Source organism: Aquarana catesbeiana, linkage group LG04 (genome assembly GCF_042186555.1).
Source record: "Aquarana catesbeiana isolate 2022-GZ linkage group LG04, ASM4218655v1, whole genome shotgun sequence".
Lineage (NCBI taxonomy): Eukaryota > Metazoa > Chordata > Amphibia > Anura > Ranidae > Aquarana > Aquarana catesbeiana.
The window spans coordinates 201,590,215-201,610,931 of record NC_133327.1 but is presented as its reverse complement, the minus strand read 5'-3'; the positions used below and the strand labels follow the sequence as shown (position 1 = coordinate 201,610,931).

Below are 20,717 nucleotides of genomic sequence, written 5' to 3'. Positions count from 1 at the left end.
GGAGGAATTTTGAAGTAACTTTAACCAAGAGACGTGCAATGAAGGTTACTTTTTTTCTGCTATATTTAAAAAGTTTAGTCCTCAAAACAGGTGTCTCTTCCTCTTTTTTACATTCTCATTCTATGTAAACATAAAAATTGGTATCTAAAAAGAAAATCTTTGACTTTTTATTGTCACCTTTTGGGATGGGGTCAGTGGTTTTTAGTGTCAGAAGTGTTTAGTATTTTGGCTCTAATAGTTAAGGTGCCCCAGAGGGATTAAGTTTGGCATTCATTTAAAGAGTTAGGTTGCAGTCTAAAGTTAGGGTGTAAGACTTAAAGGATAGAAACAGTTTTGTTGAAATGGATGTTTTTTTTTTTTAACCAGATTAACTATGTAACTAAGGGTAAGGTTTAGGGGATATGTTAATTTTAAATTATAGGTTAAAATTATCTACAGTTGTGCTCATAAGTTTACATACCCTGGCAGAATTTATAATTTCTTGACCATTTTTCAGAAAATATGAATGATAACACAAAAACTTTTCTTTCACTCATGGTTAATGTTTGGCTGAAGCCATTTTTTCTATCAGTCAACTGTCTTTACTCTTTTTAAATCATAATGGCAAGAGAAACGACCCAAATAACTCTGATCAAAAGTTTAAATACCCCAGTTCTTAATACCGTGTATTGCCCCCTTTAACATCAATGACAGCTTGAAGTCTTTTGTGGTATTTGTGGATGAGGCTCTTTATCTTCGCAGATGGTAAAGCTGCCCATTCCTCTTGGCAAAAAAGCCTCCAGTTCCTGTAAATTCTTGGGCTGTCTTGCATGAACTGCATGTTTGAGATCTCCCTAGAGTGGCTCAATGATATTGAGGTCAGGAGTCTGAGATGGCCACTCCAGATCCTTCACTTTACTCTGCTGTAGCTAATGACAGGTCGACTGGGCCTTGTGTTTTGGGTCATTGTCATGTTGGAATGTCCCATGTGCAGCTTCCTGGCTAATGAATGCAAATGTTCCTCCAGTATTTTTGATAACATACTGCCTTCATCTTGACATCAATTTTGACCAAATTTCCTGTGCCTTTTGTAGCTCACACATCCCCAAAAGATCAGTGATCCACCTCTGTGTTTCACAATAGGAATGGTGTACCTTTCATGATCGGCCTTGTTGACTCCTCTGCAAATGTAGTGTTTATGGTTGTGGCCAAAAAGCTAAATTTTGGTCTCATCACTCCAAATGACTTTGTGCCAGAAGGTTTGAGGCTTGTCTCTGTGCTGTTTGGCGTATTGTAAGTGGGATACTTTGTGGCATTTGCGTAGTAATGGTTTTCTTCTGGCGACTCGACCATGCAGCCCATCTTTCTTCAAGTGCCTCCTTATTGTGCATCTTGAAACGGCCACACCACATGTTTTCAGAGAGTCCTGTATTTCACCTGAAGTTATTTGTGGGTTTTTCTTTGCATCCTAAACAATTTTCCTGGCAGTTGTGGCTGACATTTTAGTTGGTCTACCTGACCGTGGTTTGGTTTCAACAGAAATCTTCATTTCTTTATCGTACATCACGGGACACAGAGCCACAGTAATTACTGTATGGGTTATATAGGCACCTTTAAGTGATGGACACTGGCACACCCTACACAGGAAGTTTAGCTCCCTATATAACCCCTCCACTTACTGGGAGTGCCTCAGTGTCTTAGGTGTTGGTCACGAGTAAAGATGTGCTGGGCTGAGCTCCACTGAAATATTCCTTTGCTGGGGCAAACTATGCAACTGGATCTATTCAAAGTGTCTTTTCCAGGCCGAATTGAATGGTACCCGGGCATCGTGTCGGAAGAAACGAGGTTTTGCCTGTAACGCTTATCTTTTTACAGAGCTGGACCCCGGGATCCAGTGCTTTGGTTTTTTTCAGCCATATTTGCTGGTGGGGTGCTTTACAGGTCCAAGGGTGTGGAACCCCCGATAAAAAGGGGCCCCGGTCCTTGAAGGTTTTTTAAACGGAGCCCACCGTGAGTGGTGAAGATTGGGTCTGTCTGGTTTACCACAGAACCCTGCAGCTGGATAAGGTAAGTGGATATTCCTAAGGAATTTTTCTAATTCTTATGGGGTTTCTCCTTTAAGTAAATGTTGTCATGCCTAAAGTCTCCACTGGGGGCTGTCAAGAACATGTACTTGTTCCATGCTTGTCAGTCTCGCTCTGTGTCAGTTAAAGCTGCACACTACCTCCAGTCCCAAGCCTCAGGTAAGATGTTGGAAGGGAAGTTTTTCTTTTAGCCCACCCCCACCTGGACTGAGGTATTTCTTTCACTCCAGGAGGCCTAGGTAACGCTGACCAGTCGGCGGTATGCCATGCCGCCATCGCCATAGCATGGCGGTTTTCTTCCAGCAGCTCTCCTCCACCCCAGCCCCCCTACATGCCAATCCAGTCAGATCAGGGCCCCGCTCGTGTGGGAAAGCAGTCTTTTTTTAAATGAGTGAGGGGACGGGGCTTAACGCGGCGTCAGCGTGCTTCAACATTCACAACGGAAGCGCTGTGTAGGCTATAAATACACCTTTTGCAGGTGCATTCAGCTGATGGAGGGATACAGAGCAGACGGGGGAGTGTGAGTGTTGGTGACACAGGCATTCCCAAGGCACGTTTACTTCAAGCATCAGCCTGAGCCTTGATAACAGCGGCAGTTGCTGAACTAATTGCTCAGCAGTGGGTGCATTTTCTGGTAGTACCTCTGCATTTGTGCTTAGCACTATGGGCAGAAGGGGAGGTACAAATACCCCCCAAAACAGGGACTCAAAGGGATCTCCCTCAGGCTCTGAGAACCCTCCCTCTGCAACGCCATCCCCCCCCTGAAAGGCCTAGGGAGGCTGGTGAGAGCGAGCCATCGGGATTGTCAGGGGTTGCAACTGCTTCCGGCATTTCAGCCCCTGTATATATTACTGAGGAGGTTTTCTCCTCAGCCATGATTGGATTGGACCACCCACAATTGGATTGCTTTAATCGCATCTTCACAAAGTGGAAGAAAACGCATTAGGTCCCCTTCTACCACCCAGGACCCTCAAACAGAGGAACAGTGGAAGGGGGGAGATGATTCCCCCTTTAGGGGATCAGGAAGAGGCTGATGACTCCTCTTCCGAGGGATCAAGTGGGGAAGGAGCTTATTCAGCTTTACAGGCTAAGAAATTGCTGGTGCAATCTCTTACTGAAATGGTCCGCTCCACATTTAAGCTACCCTTAACTGAGTCGGTTGAAAAGCCCACCTGTTTGGGTTCCCTGAAGCCTCCTCAAGCTTTGCATGCCTTTCCTGTTCCTTCATTCCTGGAAAAGCTTATGTATTCTGAGTGGGATCACCCAGATAAGCATTTTTTCCCTCCTTAAAAGTTTTCAACACTTTATCCTATGGAGGAAAAGTTTACAAAGATGTGGAGTATACCAGCAATTGTCGCTGCCATATCCTCTGTGAATAAAAGTTTGACTTTTCCTGTTGACAATGCTCAAATGCTTAGGGATCCAACTGATAAAAAATTGAAATTCCTGTTAAAAAAAATTTTTTCTTTGGCAGGTTCAGTAGCTCAACCTGCAGTGGCGGCAATTGGGGTATGTCAATCCTTGAGAGACCACTTCAAACAGGTGATCAAGGTTTTCCCTGAACAGCAGGCCCAGGATTTAGCCGAGCTGCCAGGGGCTTTGTGTTTTGCAATTGACGCAATCAGAGATTCTATTTTTAAGACCTCCCACCTTACACTTGGGTTGGTGCATATGCGTAGAATCTTATGGTTGAAAAATTGGTAAGCCGAAGCGCCATGCAAAAAGCTCCTTGGTGGGTTTCCTTTCCGCTGTGAAATGCTGTTTGGGGATGATTTGGACAAATATATCCAAAAGATATCAAGTGGGAAAAGTACCCTTTTGCCAATTAAGAAAAGGAGTATCATTTAAACGGGCTTTTTCTCCTGTGCCGGGGACATCAGCCTCCAGGCAGTCGCGACGACCTCCACCACAAGGTTCAAGAGGTAAACCTCAGGGTCAACCCCAGGGACAAAAGAAGTCTTAGGGGAGGAAATCTATGAGACAGAACGCTAAAGCCTCTTTATGAAGGGGTGCCCCCGCTCACTCGAGTGGGGGGAAGACTTCTACAGTTCTCAAGGGTCTGACAGGAGGAGTTTCAAGACAGATGGGTGGTCTCCACAATAACTCTAGGTTACAAAATAGAGTTCCGAGAATTCCTGTCTCCTCGTTTCCTCGGGTCAAATGTTCCTAAAGATCCAGAGAAAAAAGTCTCTCCTTCAAGCTTTAGACCGACTTTTGTCGCAAAAAGTGATCATGGTGGTCCCCATGGAAGAGCAGGGGTTGGGGTTTTATTCAAACCTTTTCATGGTGCCAAAACCAAATGGAGATGTCAGACCCGTTCTAGATCTCAAAGATCTAAACCGGTTCCTGAAAATCTGCTATTTTCGCATGGAATCAATCTAAACAGTAGTCTCCATCCTACAAGGAGGAGAACTTCTGGCATCAATCGACATCAAGGATGCATACCTGCATGTACCTATTTTCCCCACTCATCAGAAAACATTTTGAGTTGTATCTCTGCCTTTCGGTCTAGCTACTGCACCCCGGGTGTTTACAAAACTTCTGGCCCTTCCTCTGGCCAGATTAAGGATTCAAGGTATAACAATTATAGCATACCTAGACGACCTGCTCTTGATAGACTGGTCAGTAACCAGCTTAGACCAAAGCATGGTCACCACAGTCAACTACCTGGAATACCTAGGTTGGGTCCTCAACCTAGAGAAATCTTCATTAAAGCCAGTAAAAAGACCAGAGTACTTGGGTCTGGTTATAGATACAGCCCAGAAGAGGGTGTTTTTACCCCAGGCAAAGATCAGTGCCATAAAGGAGCTGGTTCAGGTGGTCAGGGCGAAGAAGGGTCCTTCTATTCGCCTTTGCATGAGGTCGTTGGGAAAGATGGTGGCTTCATTCAAAGCGGTTCCCTATGCTCCATCTCATTCGAGACTGTTGCAAAACAGTATCCTGTCTGCCTGAAACAAGGAGGTCCAGGCGCTAGATTTTCTAATGCGTTTGTCGCCAAAAGTGCACCAGAGCCTCAGTTGGTGGAGGATATCCGAGAAACTGCGGACGGAGAAATCCTTCTTGCCAGTTACCTGGAAGGTGGTAACAACAGATGCCAGCCTTTCGGGTTGGGGAGCAGTCCTGGAAGAGGCAACTGTCCAAGGGAAATGGTCCAAACCCGAAAAGGACCTTGCCCATCAACATTCTAGAGATTCGGGCAGCGTACCTAGCCCTAAAGGCATGGACATTCAGATTGTGGAATTGTCCTGTCAGGATTCAATCCGTCAATGCCACAGCAGTGGCTTATATCAATCACCAAGGGGGCACCAGAAGTCATGCAGCCCAGGGAGAGGTAAACCGTATCCTAACCTGGGCAGAAAAGCATGTGCCATCATTTCGGCAATCTTCATTCCAGGAGTAGAGAATTGGCAGGCGGACTACTTAAGTCGTCAGCAGTTGTTTCCGGGGGAATGATCTCTTCACCCAGACATCTTCCTGGCTATATGCCAAAGATGGGGGATCCCGGACATAGATCTGTTTGCATCCAGGTTCAACAACAAAGTCAACAACTTTGTAATAAGAACAAGGGATCCGCTCGCATACGGAACAGAAGCGTTGGAGACCCTGTGGGATCAGTTCTCACTGATTTATGCATTCCCTCCTATTCTACTGCTACCCTGACTTCTTCGCAGGATCAAGCAGGAAAGGAAGTCAGTAGTGCTTGTGGCTCCAGCGTGGCCCAGAAGATCTTGGTATGCAGAGATCGTAAAAATGCCGGTAGGGGCCCCATGGACCCACGTCCAGACCTGCTATCACAGGGACCAGTGTTCCATCCTACCTTACAAATGCTAAATTTAATGGTTTAGCTATTGAAACCCACATTCTAAAGAATCGTGGGCTTTCAGGCTCAGTGTTATCTACATTGATTAAAGGTAGAATCCTTGCCTTTCTGCAAATGGGGTTAGAGATGAAGCTGGCCTTGAGTACTATCAAAGGCCAGGTCTCGGCCTTATCGATATTGTTTCAACCACCACTTGCTTCGCATTCTTTGGTCTGTAGCTTTATACAGGGGGTAACGCGGCTTAATCCACCGGTTAGGTCACCCCTGAACCCTTGGGACTTGAATTTAGTTCTGTTGGCATTACAGAAACAGCCTTTTGAGCCGATATGACATATTCCCTTGGTCCTTTTGACAAGGCAGCTAGTTTTTCTGGTGGCCATATCTTCTGCAAGAAGGGTATCAGAATTGCCTGCTCTTTCTTGTAAAGAGCCATATTTAATCATTCACAAGGATAGAGTAGTATTGCATCCTCATCCTAGTTTTTTGCTGAAGGTGGTTTCAGGTTTTCTTCTTAACCAGGATATTGTTCTACCTTCATTTTTTCCAGAACCCTGTTCTACGGAAGAAAAGTCACTACATTCTCTGGCTGTAGTGAGAGCAGTCAAAATCTATTTGGAGGTGACTGCTCAGATTTGGAAAACAGATGTTGTTTTGTTTGTGTTGCCTGAAGGTCCTAGGAAAGGACAGGCAGCGTCAAAATCTACTATTGCTAAGTGGATTCGGCAAGTAATTATTCAAGCTTGTGGTTTGAAGAGGAAAGTTCCACCTTTTCAAATCAAAGCGCACTCCACCAGGGCTGTTAGTGCTTCGTGGGCAGTGCATCACCAAGCCTCCATGGCTCAAATCTGCAAGGCCACAACTTGGTCTTCAGTCCATACATTCACCAGATTCTATCAGGATATGAAGACATGAGGATATCGCCTTTGGGCACAGTTTGCTGCAGGCAGCAGTATAGGTCCTCAAGTCTAATTGCACCCTACTTTTGTTTGTGTCTCCCTCTGCTCAGATGGCATTGCTCTGGGACATACCATACAGTAATTGCTGTGGCTCTGTGTCCCATGATGTACAGTAAAGAAAATAGGATTTATATAACAGTTTACCTGTAAAATCCTTTTCTTGGAGTACATCATGGGACACCCCTCTTTCTGATTACACATGTATTGCTTTGCTACAAAACTGAGGCACTCCCAGTAAGGGGAGGGGTTATATAGGGAGCTAAACTTCCTGTATAGGGTGTGCCAGTGTCCTAAAGGTGCCTATATAACCCATACAGTAATTACTGTGGCTCTGTGTCCCGTGATGTACCCCAAAGAAAAGGATTTTACAGGTAAGCTGTTATAAAAATTCTATTTTTCCACTTCTTGATTAGAGTTTGAACACTGCGCACTCAATTGCTCATTGGCATTCTCAATTTCTTGGATATCTTTTTATATCCCTTTCCTGTTTTATACAGTTCAGCTATCTTTTCCCACAGATTCTTTGAAAATTCTTTTGCTTTCCCCATGACTCAGAATATAGAAACGTTAGTGCAACACTGAATGAAAGATGCAAGGGTCTGTCAGGAGTCCAGAAGCTCATTGACCTTTTATACACACACTAATTAGGGCCCTTTCACACTGAGCCTCCCTGGGCGTCGGCGGTAAAGCGCCGCTATTTTTAGCGGCACTTTACCATAGTTTTTGCGGCTCTATTCGGCCACTAGCAAGGCGCTTTTAACTCCCGCCAGCAGCCGAAAAAGGGTTAAAACCGCCCACAAAGCGCTGCTACAGCGGCGCTTTGCCGGTGGTTCGGCGGCGCCGCCCATTGATTTCAATGGGCAGGGGCGCTTTAGGAGCGGTGAGTTCACTGCTCCTAATGCGCTCCAAAGAAGCTGCTGGCAGGACTTTTTCGGATGCCCTGCCAGCGCACAGCTTTCACACTGTAGTGAATGGAGCCGCTGTTTCAGGGAGCTTTGCAGGCGCTATTTTTAACGCTATAGCGCATGCAAAGTGCCTAGTGTGAAAGGGGTCTTACAAGGAAACAGATGATCACAGGTGAGGATGGTTACCTTTAATAGCCATTCAAACCCCTATATGTCAACTTGTGCGCGTGTTATCAGGCCAAAATCACCAGGGTATGTAAACTTTTGATCAGGGTCATTTGGGTAGTTTCTGTTGCCATTATGATATAAAAGAGTAAACACAGTTGATTGATAATAAATGGCTTCAGCCAAACACCAACCATGAGTGAAAGAAATGTTTTTGTGTTATTCATATTTTCTGAAAAATGGCCAAGAAATCATAAAGTCTTCCAGGTTATGTAAACTTATGAGCTCAACTGTAAACTTATTCATACACTTCAGAACATAGGCAACTTATTCATACACAATGAGTTATAGCTTGAGCAATTTACCGTTAACTTGTATTGAACAGTAAACTGGAGTTAAAGGAGAGCTCTAACCAACAGGGGAAGCTCCGCTTATCTGCCTCCTTCCCCCCCCCTCCGGTGCTGAATTTGGCACCTTTTGGGGGGGAAGGGGGGAGCTGGTACCTTGTTTTGACAGGTACCCACTCCCACTTCTGGGTGATTTCCCTGCGGCGAGATTATCTGGAAGTTCGGCCCCCCTCCTTCCCCCGCCACAGGGCCATTCACAAAGCACAGCCCGCTCTGCGCATGTGCAGTAGGGAACCGGCTGCAAGGCTTTACTGACGGTTTCCCTTAGAAGCAATGGCGGTGGCAGCACCTGAGAGCCGATGGAAAAATCGGCTGGGGTGAAACACCACGCAATCCCTGCACAGGTAAGTGTCCTAATATTAAAAGTCAGAAGCTACAGGATTTGTAGCTGCTGACTTTTAATTTTTTCTGAAGGAGCCTGGAGCTCCTCTTTAATTTCACTGTGATCTTGTCCCTGTCTTTCACAGCTTTGTTGTGCTCTGTCTGGGATGTAACATATTAATTTCAGCCGAACACCCACTTTTAAACTGAATTTTGATATTTGGCTTTGAGATGGACTTCGCTGTCTTCAGGTGTGAAAAAAATCTGTTCACATAGTATATGTGGATCCAAATACAAAAATAAAAGACTAACTCCCCCGTTTGAACCTTGTTACGTCACACTTGTATTTAGGGTGAAACATGTAAAGGCACCAAACCAGCCTTCTCTGGGCATTCTCCTCTCTCACATCAGCTGTCACTTTTGAAATCGGTATGGCTATGTGGGGCGCTACTCACACTGCTGTATCAGCCATTCGTTCACGGAGATCTGTGCCATGGTGGGAGACAGACTTGTAGTTCTCATTGGAACATGAGTGCAATAATCGCTGCACTAGTAGTCCATTGACACTTTCTCTAGCTCTCTGCCTAAAAGTCTGTACTTCAGTACTGACATGCAGCTAAATGAAGAGCCTGCTGGAGCTTGGTGTTGCACCTGCGGTCAATTGATCGTTAGTGCAATAATAAATGCACATTTTTTTTTTTTAAATGAGTGTCCACCCTGACACTGAAGGGCCCAGGCATGAGAGCAGGGTAACAAATTTGTCCTAGGGTAGGAAGATCCTGGAAACGGCTATATCCAATGTCAGGCTCAGGTACTCCAATTAAAAGGAAATAATGAAAAATAATAAATGTACATATATTTTCAGGATCTTCCTACCCTAGGACAAATTTCTGTTCCCTTGCCCTCATGCCTGGGCCCTTCAGTGTCAGGGAGGACACTCAACTCATTCCTGCATGAAGGTCTTGAGCCTGATGGTAGCCTCCTTCAAGGCCATTCTACATGATCAATTTTCTTCTCTAGACTGTTGCAACTCAACATTCTGGCAGCGCAGGATAAATAAACTCAGTCCTTGGGTCGCCCCATGTGCCTGACGTTCAAGGTCAGACTGTGGATTTTGAACCTGATGCTGCTTTTAGGGAAATCCTTTCCCCCAAAGATGTGGAAACTTCTCATGACACACGCCACCCTGTCGGGCTCTGGAGTTCTGCATGCCATCTCAGTGTAGGGGACTTGGATGTCGGAGGAAACTTGTATATTTATCAACATCCTGTAACTTAGGGTTATTTGGTTGTTCCTTTAACGCTGGACCCTTCAGTTGCATGGTCACTCAACAAGGATCCAGTCAGGCATTGTCACATTTAGCCATCAGGGAGGCACCAGAAGTTGCACTATACAAAGGGAAGCATCCTTGATCCTCTCCTAGGTAGGACTGTCATTCCAGCCTTGTCTGCCATCCACATCCCAGGTGTGGACACTTGGCAGGCAGACTTTCTCAGTCATCACGTCTGGATCTGGGGGAATGAGCTCACCATTCAGTGGTTTTTCAAGCCCTTCAGGTGGGGGTTCCGGACGTGGATCTTTTGGCATCCAGATTTAACACTGGACAGGTTTTATACTGGGTTCAGGGACACTTGAGCCTTTGTGGTGCAGATTCTGGTGACTCCACAGGATCAGTTTTACCTGATCTATGCCCTTCCTCTTCTCCAGCTTCTCCCTAGACTGCTCTGTAGGACTGAGATGGAGGCAATTCAAGTGATTCTCATTGCGATAAACTTGCCCAGGAGGATGTGGTACTTAGACGTACCAATACTCCTGGCAGACTCTCTGGGGGCCCTTCTAGATTGCCTGGACCTTCTGCCCAAGGCCAGGTCCATCATCCTGCTTCTTGGTCACGGGCTTTACCAGCATCTGGTCTTTCTTTCAGGCTGGTCTAGATCAACACCTAGCCTTGAATACCATTAAGGGGCAAATTGGCCTTGGCCTTTCTGTGTCAGAGACTGCTGACTTCTGATCCCTAGTTAGGGTATTTGTGCAGGATGTTGCACATATCTCCACCTCCTTCCCCACTGCCATATGTTTCCCTGTGACATATCCCTCCCCACAGCACTCGCCCCCCTTTACATTTCTCCATCCCCACAGCACACCCCCTTTAGATTCCCCCCCACAGCACTTGCCCCTCTTTACATTGGCCCCCACAGCACTTGCCCCCCTTTACATCACCTTCCCCCAACAGCACTGCTCCCCTTTTACATCGCCCTCCCCACACACACAGCACTGCTCCCTTAACGTCACCCCCACACACACACAGCACACACCTTCACAGCCATGTTCTCTTGCCCATGCTCTCCCACTGTACACAGAGTGGAGAGTGGGAGGCATAGCCGAACTGAATGGAGGGCAGGAGTGGGAGTTGCCGGGGTTAACTTTTTTTTATTACTAGCTGGTAATTGGTTGCTAGGACTGCCTGGCCTCCTAGCAATCAGTCATCTACTAGTTAATCTGGAAATTTAAAGTGTTACTAAACCCACAACAGTCAAATCAGTCTGTATATGCAGTATAGCATGCTTGTTATACACACTGTGGAACCTAAGGAGTTAATCCTCTGCAATGTGTAAAAAGGCTTTTTTATTCTGTATGCACAGATCCTCCTCTTCTTCCACTGACTCAAAAACAGGTCCAGATAAGACAGAGTTACTGGAGTCAGGCTGCACATGCTCAGTTTGGTGTATATTGCTAGAGAGTTTTTTTTTTTTTTTTTTCTTGGGAGAGTGCCTGTAATCAGCACAGGGCCAATCGGCACTGTCCAGACAAAGGGTCAGGGGTCCTGGATCCTGATAGGGCAGCCAGTGCAGTATGAAAACTCCTTCTACAAGCTTTAACTAGGCACTGATAGAAGTCACAAGACTGCTATAGACTGCTGATGAGAAAAGGTATTTAGCAGTTTATATTTATAAAAATGATTTTTATGTTCTGTGTACTGTGGGAGACCAGATATAGTGAATGCAGGGTCCTGGGTTTAATAACACTTTAACTCATGCAGCTCCTGCTCCTGTCCTCCATTCATTGCGGCTGTGCCTCCAACTCTATGTTCATTGCTATCCTGTCTCCCGCTCTCTGCTCTGCCTAGGGAATGGCAGTGGTCGAAGCCAGGATTAAAGTAGCGGCTCCTAAATGGCATGACTTTTGATCCAGATGGATCAGTGACTTGGTCCAGATCTGTACCGCGGTTTGCCATTTAGTGATGCCTGCTCTAGCAGATGCTTTAGTGCTTCATGGGATTCTACAACATTAGGTACCTGTTTCTCAGATTTGCAAGGGTGCCACTTGGTCTTTTGTCCACATGTTTAAGTTTCACAAAGTGGAAGTTTAGTCCTCCTCTGGTGCCAGTTTTGGGTGTAAGATGCTACAAGCTGCTTTCTGAGCCCTTCTTGGCCCCTTGTTACATGTGCCTGTTGGCCTTTGTATGCTGTATTGTCAGCCCCTCAGTTATACTGCTTTTGGACGTTTCACGGCTAAAGAATAAAGATCCTGTGTCCTATACTGTACTCCAAGAATTGGATTTTACTAGTAAGTCAAAAATGTTTGTTTTTATATTATATATTAGCGACTGGGTTTAGATCTATTTAACCCTAATTAACATTGGCAGGGCAACAGAACATGCCAAGTATAAGAAGATTCCTATGTATAAAAAGTACTTTTCTTATATGAAGTATGCTTAGCCAGTTATAAGCTGATCCAGTCTTTTCATTCCACGGTTCAAAGTATAGCGATTACAAACTATTGTGAAATTGTCCAGTCGGGTTGTGACTACATAGAATTTCTGTGTTTCTAGGTTCGCAATGTAATTAATGATGCTGTAGATTTGTTGGAGTTCCGTGACAGAGTTATTAAGGCAACACTGAAATATGGACATCTAGTGGTTTCCACTTCTCTCCAGTGTTATGTTTTTAGGTAAGTAGGTTGTCTGTCTATGAACGGTTTCCTCTGATTCATTGCTTTTCAATCATGTGTGGGACAAAGGTCTTTTAAGCCAATGCCATACCAAACTCGCATCCTTTGTTGAAATACTGTCATAGGAAGCAGGTGGTACTGTTGTTGCTAATCCACTCTGCCTCTAAGAGAAGAAGAAGAATTAAAACATCTGGACTAACGCCAAGAAAAACCTTTCAAGTAATTGTTTTTGTAGCTCTCTGTTTTAAGTCTGGTCATCTAGCTTACAAAGTGAAAGGCTGGCCCCAAGCTCCATTGTTGTGAGTTCATGATCTAGGCCCCTATTAGATAGAAGAGAATTCCAGATTTGTGAACAGCTGCAGAAAACAAAAAAAGTTACTTTTTTAAGGCTGTACTGCCTGGTATAGTCAAATGAGTATCTCTTATGACACTTTTTATGAGGTCTGTACAAAATAAGCCACATATATTCAAAATGCTAATTTTCATGTAAAATATTTATTAACATCGCATGTTTATAAAAAGTTGAATTTTGTTTTTGTTTTGTTTTTTACTGAAAAACAGTTTTTGACAGTTGTGCTTATTTACAGATTCTCTGAGCAATATTCCCTTTTTTTTTCTCTAGATAGCAAAATAACAATAGGGATTTCAAGTTATTGCCAAAACCAGTTTTGTAGCTTTCCTACATTTTTAAGGTCTTTCTACCATTATGAGTGGTTGTGTTTTTTTTATTGTATACCACTGTGTTGTATGTTCCAGTACTTCATTGAACTGATTTCTAAACCCAAGAATAAATGGAAAAAAATAAATAAATACATTGCAGCTTACTAGTCCTTAGGCTACATCTGGCAATTTAGGCTAGTGCGAATTGCAGCAGCAAGAATTTTTTGATTCATGCTGCTGCTGTGAGCAGCTAGGTGCAGCCACTGATATCGTTCACTATAATGACAGGTCGTCACTGGCCACAGCTATCTGCGGCTGTCCACACAGCGACTTGAGGTGTGGTGCTGTGCGGACAGCTGCGAATAGCTGCGCCTTATGCCGACCGTTCACCATAGTGAACGGAGCCGAGGCTTTACCTAGCCACTTGCAGCAGCAGAAATCAGAAGGTTTCTGCCACTGCAATGCACACCGGCCTAAGTCGCCATGTGAATGTAGCCTTAGAATGTGGTGGCTGTATTCATTTTTATTTTTGTAGGCTGACTTTCAGGCATTTTCAGTAAATATAAAGCATACCAGTAAATCTTGCAGGAAAAGCAGTGTCCCGTCATTTTCACGTCCAATGATCTCGAACAAAAGCACAAACCATGTTATTGTCCCTCTGTAAACTAGTAATCCCTCTACCTCCCTTTTAATGTAGATGAACATGTTTGAAGTCCAGCCTGGGTGACAACAATGGCTCCCACTGTAGAGTATTATTACAGTCATATAAACTAAAGAAATTCGTTTTCAGGGAACACCTAAAGGTGGCCAGAGTAGGAGATATCTGGACAGATTGAGGTAGGGCGTTCCAGAGAATGGGAGAAGCTCTGGAGAAGTCCTGGAGACAAGCATGGGAGGAGGAAACAATGCTACAGAGCAGGAGGTCTTTGGAGGAGCAGAGAGGATGGGTTGGGTGATATTTTGAGACAAGATTGGTGTTGTAGCTTAGGGCAGAGTTGTGAATGGCTTAGACTATTGTTAGTATTTTGAATTTAATTTGCTGGGCAATCAGAAGCCAGTGGAGGGATTGGCAAAGAGGGGTGACACTGAGCTGTTGGTAAGGTAGATGAATCTGGCAGCAGCATTCCTGATAGACTGAAGGGGAATAGCCTCTGTAGAAGTAGCCCTAAGAGAAGGGAATTGCAATAGTTAAAGAAAGAGAGTGAATGAGTAATTTGGTGGTTTCATTATTTAAAAAGGGGCAAATTTTAGAGACGTTACAGAGGTGAAGTTTACAAGCTTTTGACAGTGATTCGATATGGGCTGAAAGGACAGGTCATGGCCTAGAATTACACCTAATACCCTAGCATGAGGGGAGGGACTAATAGTTGCATTATTGATCCTTATGGAAAAGTCAGAGAGAAGGGCAAAAGGGGGGCAGGGGAATATTACAAGCTCAGTTTTAAAAAGTATGGGGTATAGGTGTAGCACTATTAAAAAGAGAATTTTTTTTTTTTTTTAATGCAAAAGTCCATATATTCAATAATAGGGAAAATTCCAGATTTGATTGATCATGAATCAGTTCATGAGGACTCTTGGTTTAGATGAAAAAGGAGAGAACCCATCACCAACACACTGACCCTTACCGTCAGTAAATGCGTTAAACAGCACAGCACTAGTAGATGGTATCCACGTTTCCTCACATGCATAAAAACTCTCCTCGGTGCCTAAAAATTCTCACTCCACTGATCGACACATTGGTAGGAAGCATTGGTCGCCTTCCTTTTCTGCCTAACATTTACTTTTTACATGTGAGTTTCTATTTGAGATTTTATGATCAATAAAGCTGTCCTTGCTTGGGATGTCTGCACAATCCCAAGCTTGTTTTTTTCTTATTCCCTTGCATATATGACTATTGTGATATATCTTTGGGGTGCACTTCTATGGCTAAAACCATCCTGTATATGCATATACCTAATTCTGTGTCGATCAGTGGAGTGAGAATTTTTAGGCACCGAGGAGAGTTTTTTTATGCTTGTGAGGAAACGTGGATACCATCTACTAGTGCTGTGCTGTTTAACCCATTTACTGACGGTAAGGGTCAGTGTGTTTGGGTGTTGCTGATGGGTTCTCTCCTTTTTCATCTAAACCAAGAGTCCTCATGAAATGATTCAGGATCAATCAAATCTGGAATTTTCCCTATTACTGAATATATGGACTTTTGCATTTTAAAAAAATGTTTTCTCTTTTAATTAGCGCTACACCTATACCCCATATTTCTTTGTTATTGCACCAAACAATATTGTGTTAGCAGCTGTTATTTATTATTCCTAGTTAGCGCAACAAATCCATTTTTGTATATCAGTTTTAAAAAGATTTAGTTTGAGAAAGTTTTGTTACATTCATGTTGATATGTCAGTTAATAAGTTAGTAATGCAAGAGGAGACTGAAGGAGTGAGGTGTAAAGAGATGGATTTGGGAGTCATCTGCGTACAGATGGTATTGGAAGCCTTGGGAGGTTATTAAGTGACCAGGAGAGGATGTATAGATAGTGAAGCAGTCCAAGAACAGAGCCTTGGGGGACCCCTACAAAAAGTGGAGCGGAGGAGACAAAGTTGTAGGTAACATTGAAGGCGCATGTGATTGATAGAAGAACCAGGAAAGAGGAGAATCTTGGCGGTATCAAAGACCGCAGAAAGGTCTAGTTGTAAGAGTGTAGAGTAGTGGCTGTTGGTTTTAGCTTCTAGTAAATCATTAGTGAGTTTTAGTAAGGCAATTTCTATGGAGTGCAGCAAAAGCCAGACCGTAAAGGGTCAAGAAGGTTGTTTTCAGTAAGGGAGGAGCTTAGACAGTTGTAGACTAAGCATTGTAAAGGTTTGAAGATCAATGGGAGCAAGGAGTTAGGTTTTAGGTCTTGGGTTGGTTGGGTCAAGTGAGGGCTTTTTAGGTATGGGGGTGATCTGTGCATGCTTTAGAGGTGAGGGGACGGTGCCAGTAGAGCGGGAGGTGACCATAGCAGTTGCGAGAAAACAGGATCCAAAGGACAATTGGTTAAGAGGGAATCTGAGAAAAGTTTAGTAATCGCTTCAGCAGTAGGCAGGTCAAAAGATGAAAGTATTGAATGTGCTTTCAGACAGGGTTTACGTGGGGTAGATATTTGTACAGTGGAGATCCTCACGAATTACATCAATCTTGTTTTTGAAGTGATTGCCAATCTCTTGGGCAGTAAGTGAGTCAGTGGGTGAAGGTGGTGGGGGACAAAATAGTGAGTTAAAGGTAGAGAAGCGCAGGAATTGTTTTTTAGGAGGGAAATTTAGTATAGGGTGAAGTCGTGCAGGGATTTCGTTTTATGCTACAGTTGTCAAGAGCATAGCTTCTTGAAGTTTCTGATGTCAGTTTGCCAAGGTTGTAATGGTTGGGGCATAATTCTTTGTGTATTTAGAGGAACAAATGCATCCATTGAGGTTGAGATTGAACTGTTTTAATCAGAGGTGGCCAGGTTAGGACAGGACGGGGTCAAATTTTGTCATAGAGGTGGTTAATAACAGAATAGAGAATTGAAGAGTTAAAGTGGCAAAGATTTCCATGCATAATAATTTTATGCTTGAAGGGATAGGTGGTTGAAGACAAGGACACTGAAACTGATGAGTTTGATCAAAGAGAAGAAAGGGGGTGTTTTGCTGAGGTTGTCAGGAGTGCAGAGATGGGAGAATACAAGGTCAAGGGTGTTACCATCGGAGGGAGTGGAAGCATGTGTCCATGTGTTAGGTGAAAAGATGAGATTAAGTTGGGATGAAGCCACACAGTCACATTAAATATTAACAGGGATATACAGTGGGGACGGAAAGTATTCAGACCCCCATACATTTTTCACTCTTTGTTATATTGCAGCCATTTGCTAAAATCATTTAAGTTAATTTTTTTCTCATTAATGTACACACAGCACCCCATATTGACATAAAAACACAGAATTGTTGACATGTTTGCAGATTTATTAATAAAGAAAAACTGAAATACCACATGGTCCTAAGTATTCAGACCCTTTGCTGTGATACTCATATATTTAACTCAGGTGCTGTCCATTTCTTCTGATCATCCTTGAGATGGTTCTACACCTTCATTTGAGTCCAGCTGTGTTTGATTATACTGATTGGACTTGATTAGGAAAGCCACACACCTGTCTATATAAGACCTTACAGCTCACAATGCATGTCAGAGCAAATGAGAATCATGAGGTCAAAGGAACTGCCTGAAGAGCTCAGAGACAGAATTGTTGCAAGGCACGGATCTGGCCAAGGTTACAAAAAAATTTCTGCTGCGCTTAAGATTCCTAAGAGCACAGTGGCCTTCATAATCCTTAAATGTAAGACATTTGGGACGACCAGAACCCTTCCTAGAGCTGGCCGTCCGGCCAAACTGAGTTATCGGGGGAGAAGAGCCTTGGTGAGAGAGGTAAAGAAGAACCCAAAGATCACTGTGGCTGAGCTCCAGAGATGCAGTTGGGAGATGGGAGAAAGTTGTAGAAAGTCAACCATCACTGCAGCCCTCCACCAGTCGGGGCTTTATGGCAGAGTGGCCCGACGGAAGCCTCTCCTCAGTGCAAGACACATGAAAGCCCACATGGAGTTTGTTAAAAAAAACACCTGAAGGACTCCAAGATGGTGAGAAATAAGATTCTTTGGTCTGATGAGATCAAGATAGAACTTTTTGGCCTTAATTCTAAGTGGTATATGTGGAGAAAACCAGGCACTGCTCATCACCTGCCCAATACAGTCCCAACAGTGAAGCATTGTGGTGACAGCATCATGCTGTGGGGTGTTTTTCAGCTGCAGGAACAGGACACCTGGTTTCAATCGAGGGAAAGATGAATGCGGCCAAGTACAGGGATATCCTGGACAAAAACCTTCTCCAGAGTGCTCAGGACCTCAGACTGGGCCAAAGGTTTACCTTCCAACAAGACAATGACCCTAAGCACACAGCTAAAATAACGAAGGAGTGGCTTCACAAAAACTCCGTGACTGTTCTTGAATGGCCCAGCCAAAGCCCTGACTTAAACCCAATTGAGCATCTCTGGAGAGACGTAAAATGGCTGTCCACCAATATTTACCATCCAACCTGACAGAACTGGAGAGGATCTGCAAAGGGGAATGGCAGAGGATCCCCAAATCCAGGTGTGAAAAACTTGTTGCATCTTTCCCAAAAAGACTCATGGCTGTATTAGTTCAAAAGGGTGCTTCTACTAAATACTGAGCAAAGGGTCTGAATACTTAGGACCATGTGGTATTTCAGTTTTTCTTTATTAATAAATCTGCAAAAATGTCAACAATTCTGTGTTTTTTTTCTGTCAATATGGGGTGCTGTGTGTACATTAATGAGGAAAAAAATTAACTTAAATGATTTTAGCAAGTGGCTGCAATATAACAAAGAGTGAAAAATTTAAGGGGGTCTGAATACTTTCCGTCCCCACTGTATCTATGGAAACCTGATTGCTGACCTGACTTGACCGTGTATAGTGGCTCCTGCACTGGAGGGTACGCTTTGTTTTTTTTTTTTGTTTTTTTTAGTCCTCTAAAAAGATTGTCTAATCATGCACTTTTTTATTATTCAGCAATCTTCAGATTATGTCTGAATTACATCCTATCCTTATGAGTTGTAATTGTATCTATGTTGCAGCTATGTTAAAGACAGAACCTTAACAGGTGATCGGGTGTATAAAACAGCTCAGGGTATAAATGTATTAAAGCCCAGCCCCGGGTAAAAATGACATTTTATTTTTTAAGTGCTTTATGCATGAATTACCTTACTCCTCAGACTTGATCCCAAACACTTCTTCCTAAGAGATTCCACATTGTAGTGGATCAAAGTCACAGTTTCCTTTATGAGCCAAGCTCATATTCTGCCCAAGGGACCAGGCATTTTTCCTGCTAGTTATCTTCTTGGGCATTGGTGCCCTCACCAACCCTCTGAATTTTCCTGTTTCTGGAGCCTATGAGAGAGAACCTGGCTGTTATTAGTGTCTCCTCCATCACTAGAAGTGCAATGCACATTTGTAAAGTACACTGCTGTATGCTTTAACATAAATTATATATTGCAGCTTACCAATCCTGCATTAGTTTTAATTTTTTCAGGCTAGAATTGCTCTGTGCTTGAAAGTGTGCTATTCCCAGAATTACCAAATGAAAATATATGCAAAAAGCTGGAATAAAGAAAACAAATATAGACAGCTTATCGAAGGACTGGTAAGCTGCAATGTTCTACATTTTGTTTTTAGGTGTGGATACACTTTAAGATGACAGTTACTTGTGTGGCAATAAATGTTGGGGTATGTTTCTGATACTTATTAGAATTGAAGAAGCTGCTTGGTAAGTGGGGAAACTTCTTCAACATTACAGAACAAGACTAGTTGAATGTGACAAACTACTAGCTTTACAATAAAGGATAACATTTATGTAACATGTCATTCTATCTGTTAGTCAGCAACCAATACAATATATTGATTTTTTTTTCTTCCATAGCACAAAGAACTGGAATACACCACTGATATTTGACCTCAAAGAAGGAAGTGTCAGCTTGATTTTGCAGTGTGAAAGGTTTGAAATAATTTTCGTAACCATTTTAAATTCCATTGTCTAATTCTAAGTGAATCCTATAGTCATTTTATATGTTTAAATAATTGTATAAAAAATAAAAAAAAAATTTTTTTGAAGCATGTACATAGCAATTCATTCACAAAGAATACCACAAATAGCATCTAACGAAACCTATGGTTAATTGACTGTTGTATAATTTCTTATAGCTTCTACCTGACACATTTTTGTGAATTTGCTATCTTATGGGTACAAATTTAATATAGAAAGTACATCTAAAAACCTTTGTAGCACAAATTGCTTTTCATTCTTTACTTCTCCATGAACGCTAGATTGGTGGAGCAGAAAGGAGTACCTGCAGAGGATAATTTGCACGTATCTCTGCAAATGCTTGAGTTTAATGCTTGAATACTTCAATATGGCCAGCTTGGGACTCTGATTTGTGCCCCTGTCTCTACAAACTGTTGGTCAGTAGAATTATGGGGCTTTGAGGTGTAACCTGTCAGACACATCCCAAAAGTGGTAAAAAAAAATTGAAAATTGAGGAATAAAAAATATGATTCCAATAATTTATAAGGGGCTGACATGTAAGGGTGCTGTAGTAGGAAGTCTCTTGTAACATGTGCTTATTTCTGGCGATATCCTGCAACATGCTCCAATTTCTACCCACACTTATGCCCCGTACACACGGTCGGATTTTCCGATGGAAAATATCCGATCGGAGCGTTTTGTTGGAAATTCCGACCGTGTGTGGGCTCCATCGGACATTTTCCATCGGATTTTCCGACACACAAAGTTTGAGAGCAGGCTATAACATTTTCTGACAACAAAATCCAATGGTGTCAATTCCGACCGTGTGTGACCTGTTCCGACGCACAAAGTGCCACGCATGCTCAGAAGAAA

At 43.3% G+C, this 20,717-nt stretch overlaps 1 protein-coding gene across 5 annotated transcripts in view; it reads left to right on the top strand.

Annotated features, from left to right (window-relative positions):
- Positions 1-20,717, top strand: part of IFT80 (intraflagellar transport 80) — a 204,193-nt gene that overhangs the window by 114,918 nt on the left and 68,558 nt on the right. For all 5 annotated transcript variants that reach the window (XM_073626109.1, XM_073626112.1, XM_073626110.1 and 2 more), the window contains 3 exons: positions 1-44; positions 12,470-12,588; positions 19,743-19,817. The exon at positions 1-44 is cut by the window's left edge and continues 136 nt beyond it. In XM_073626109.1, the coding sequence (XP_073482210.1) occupies positions 1-44; positions 12,470-12,588; positions 19,743-19,817 (238 nt within the window). The remainder of the gene's footprint in view (positions 45-12,469; positions 12,589-19,742; positions 19,818-20,717) is intronic.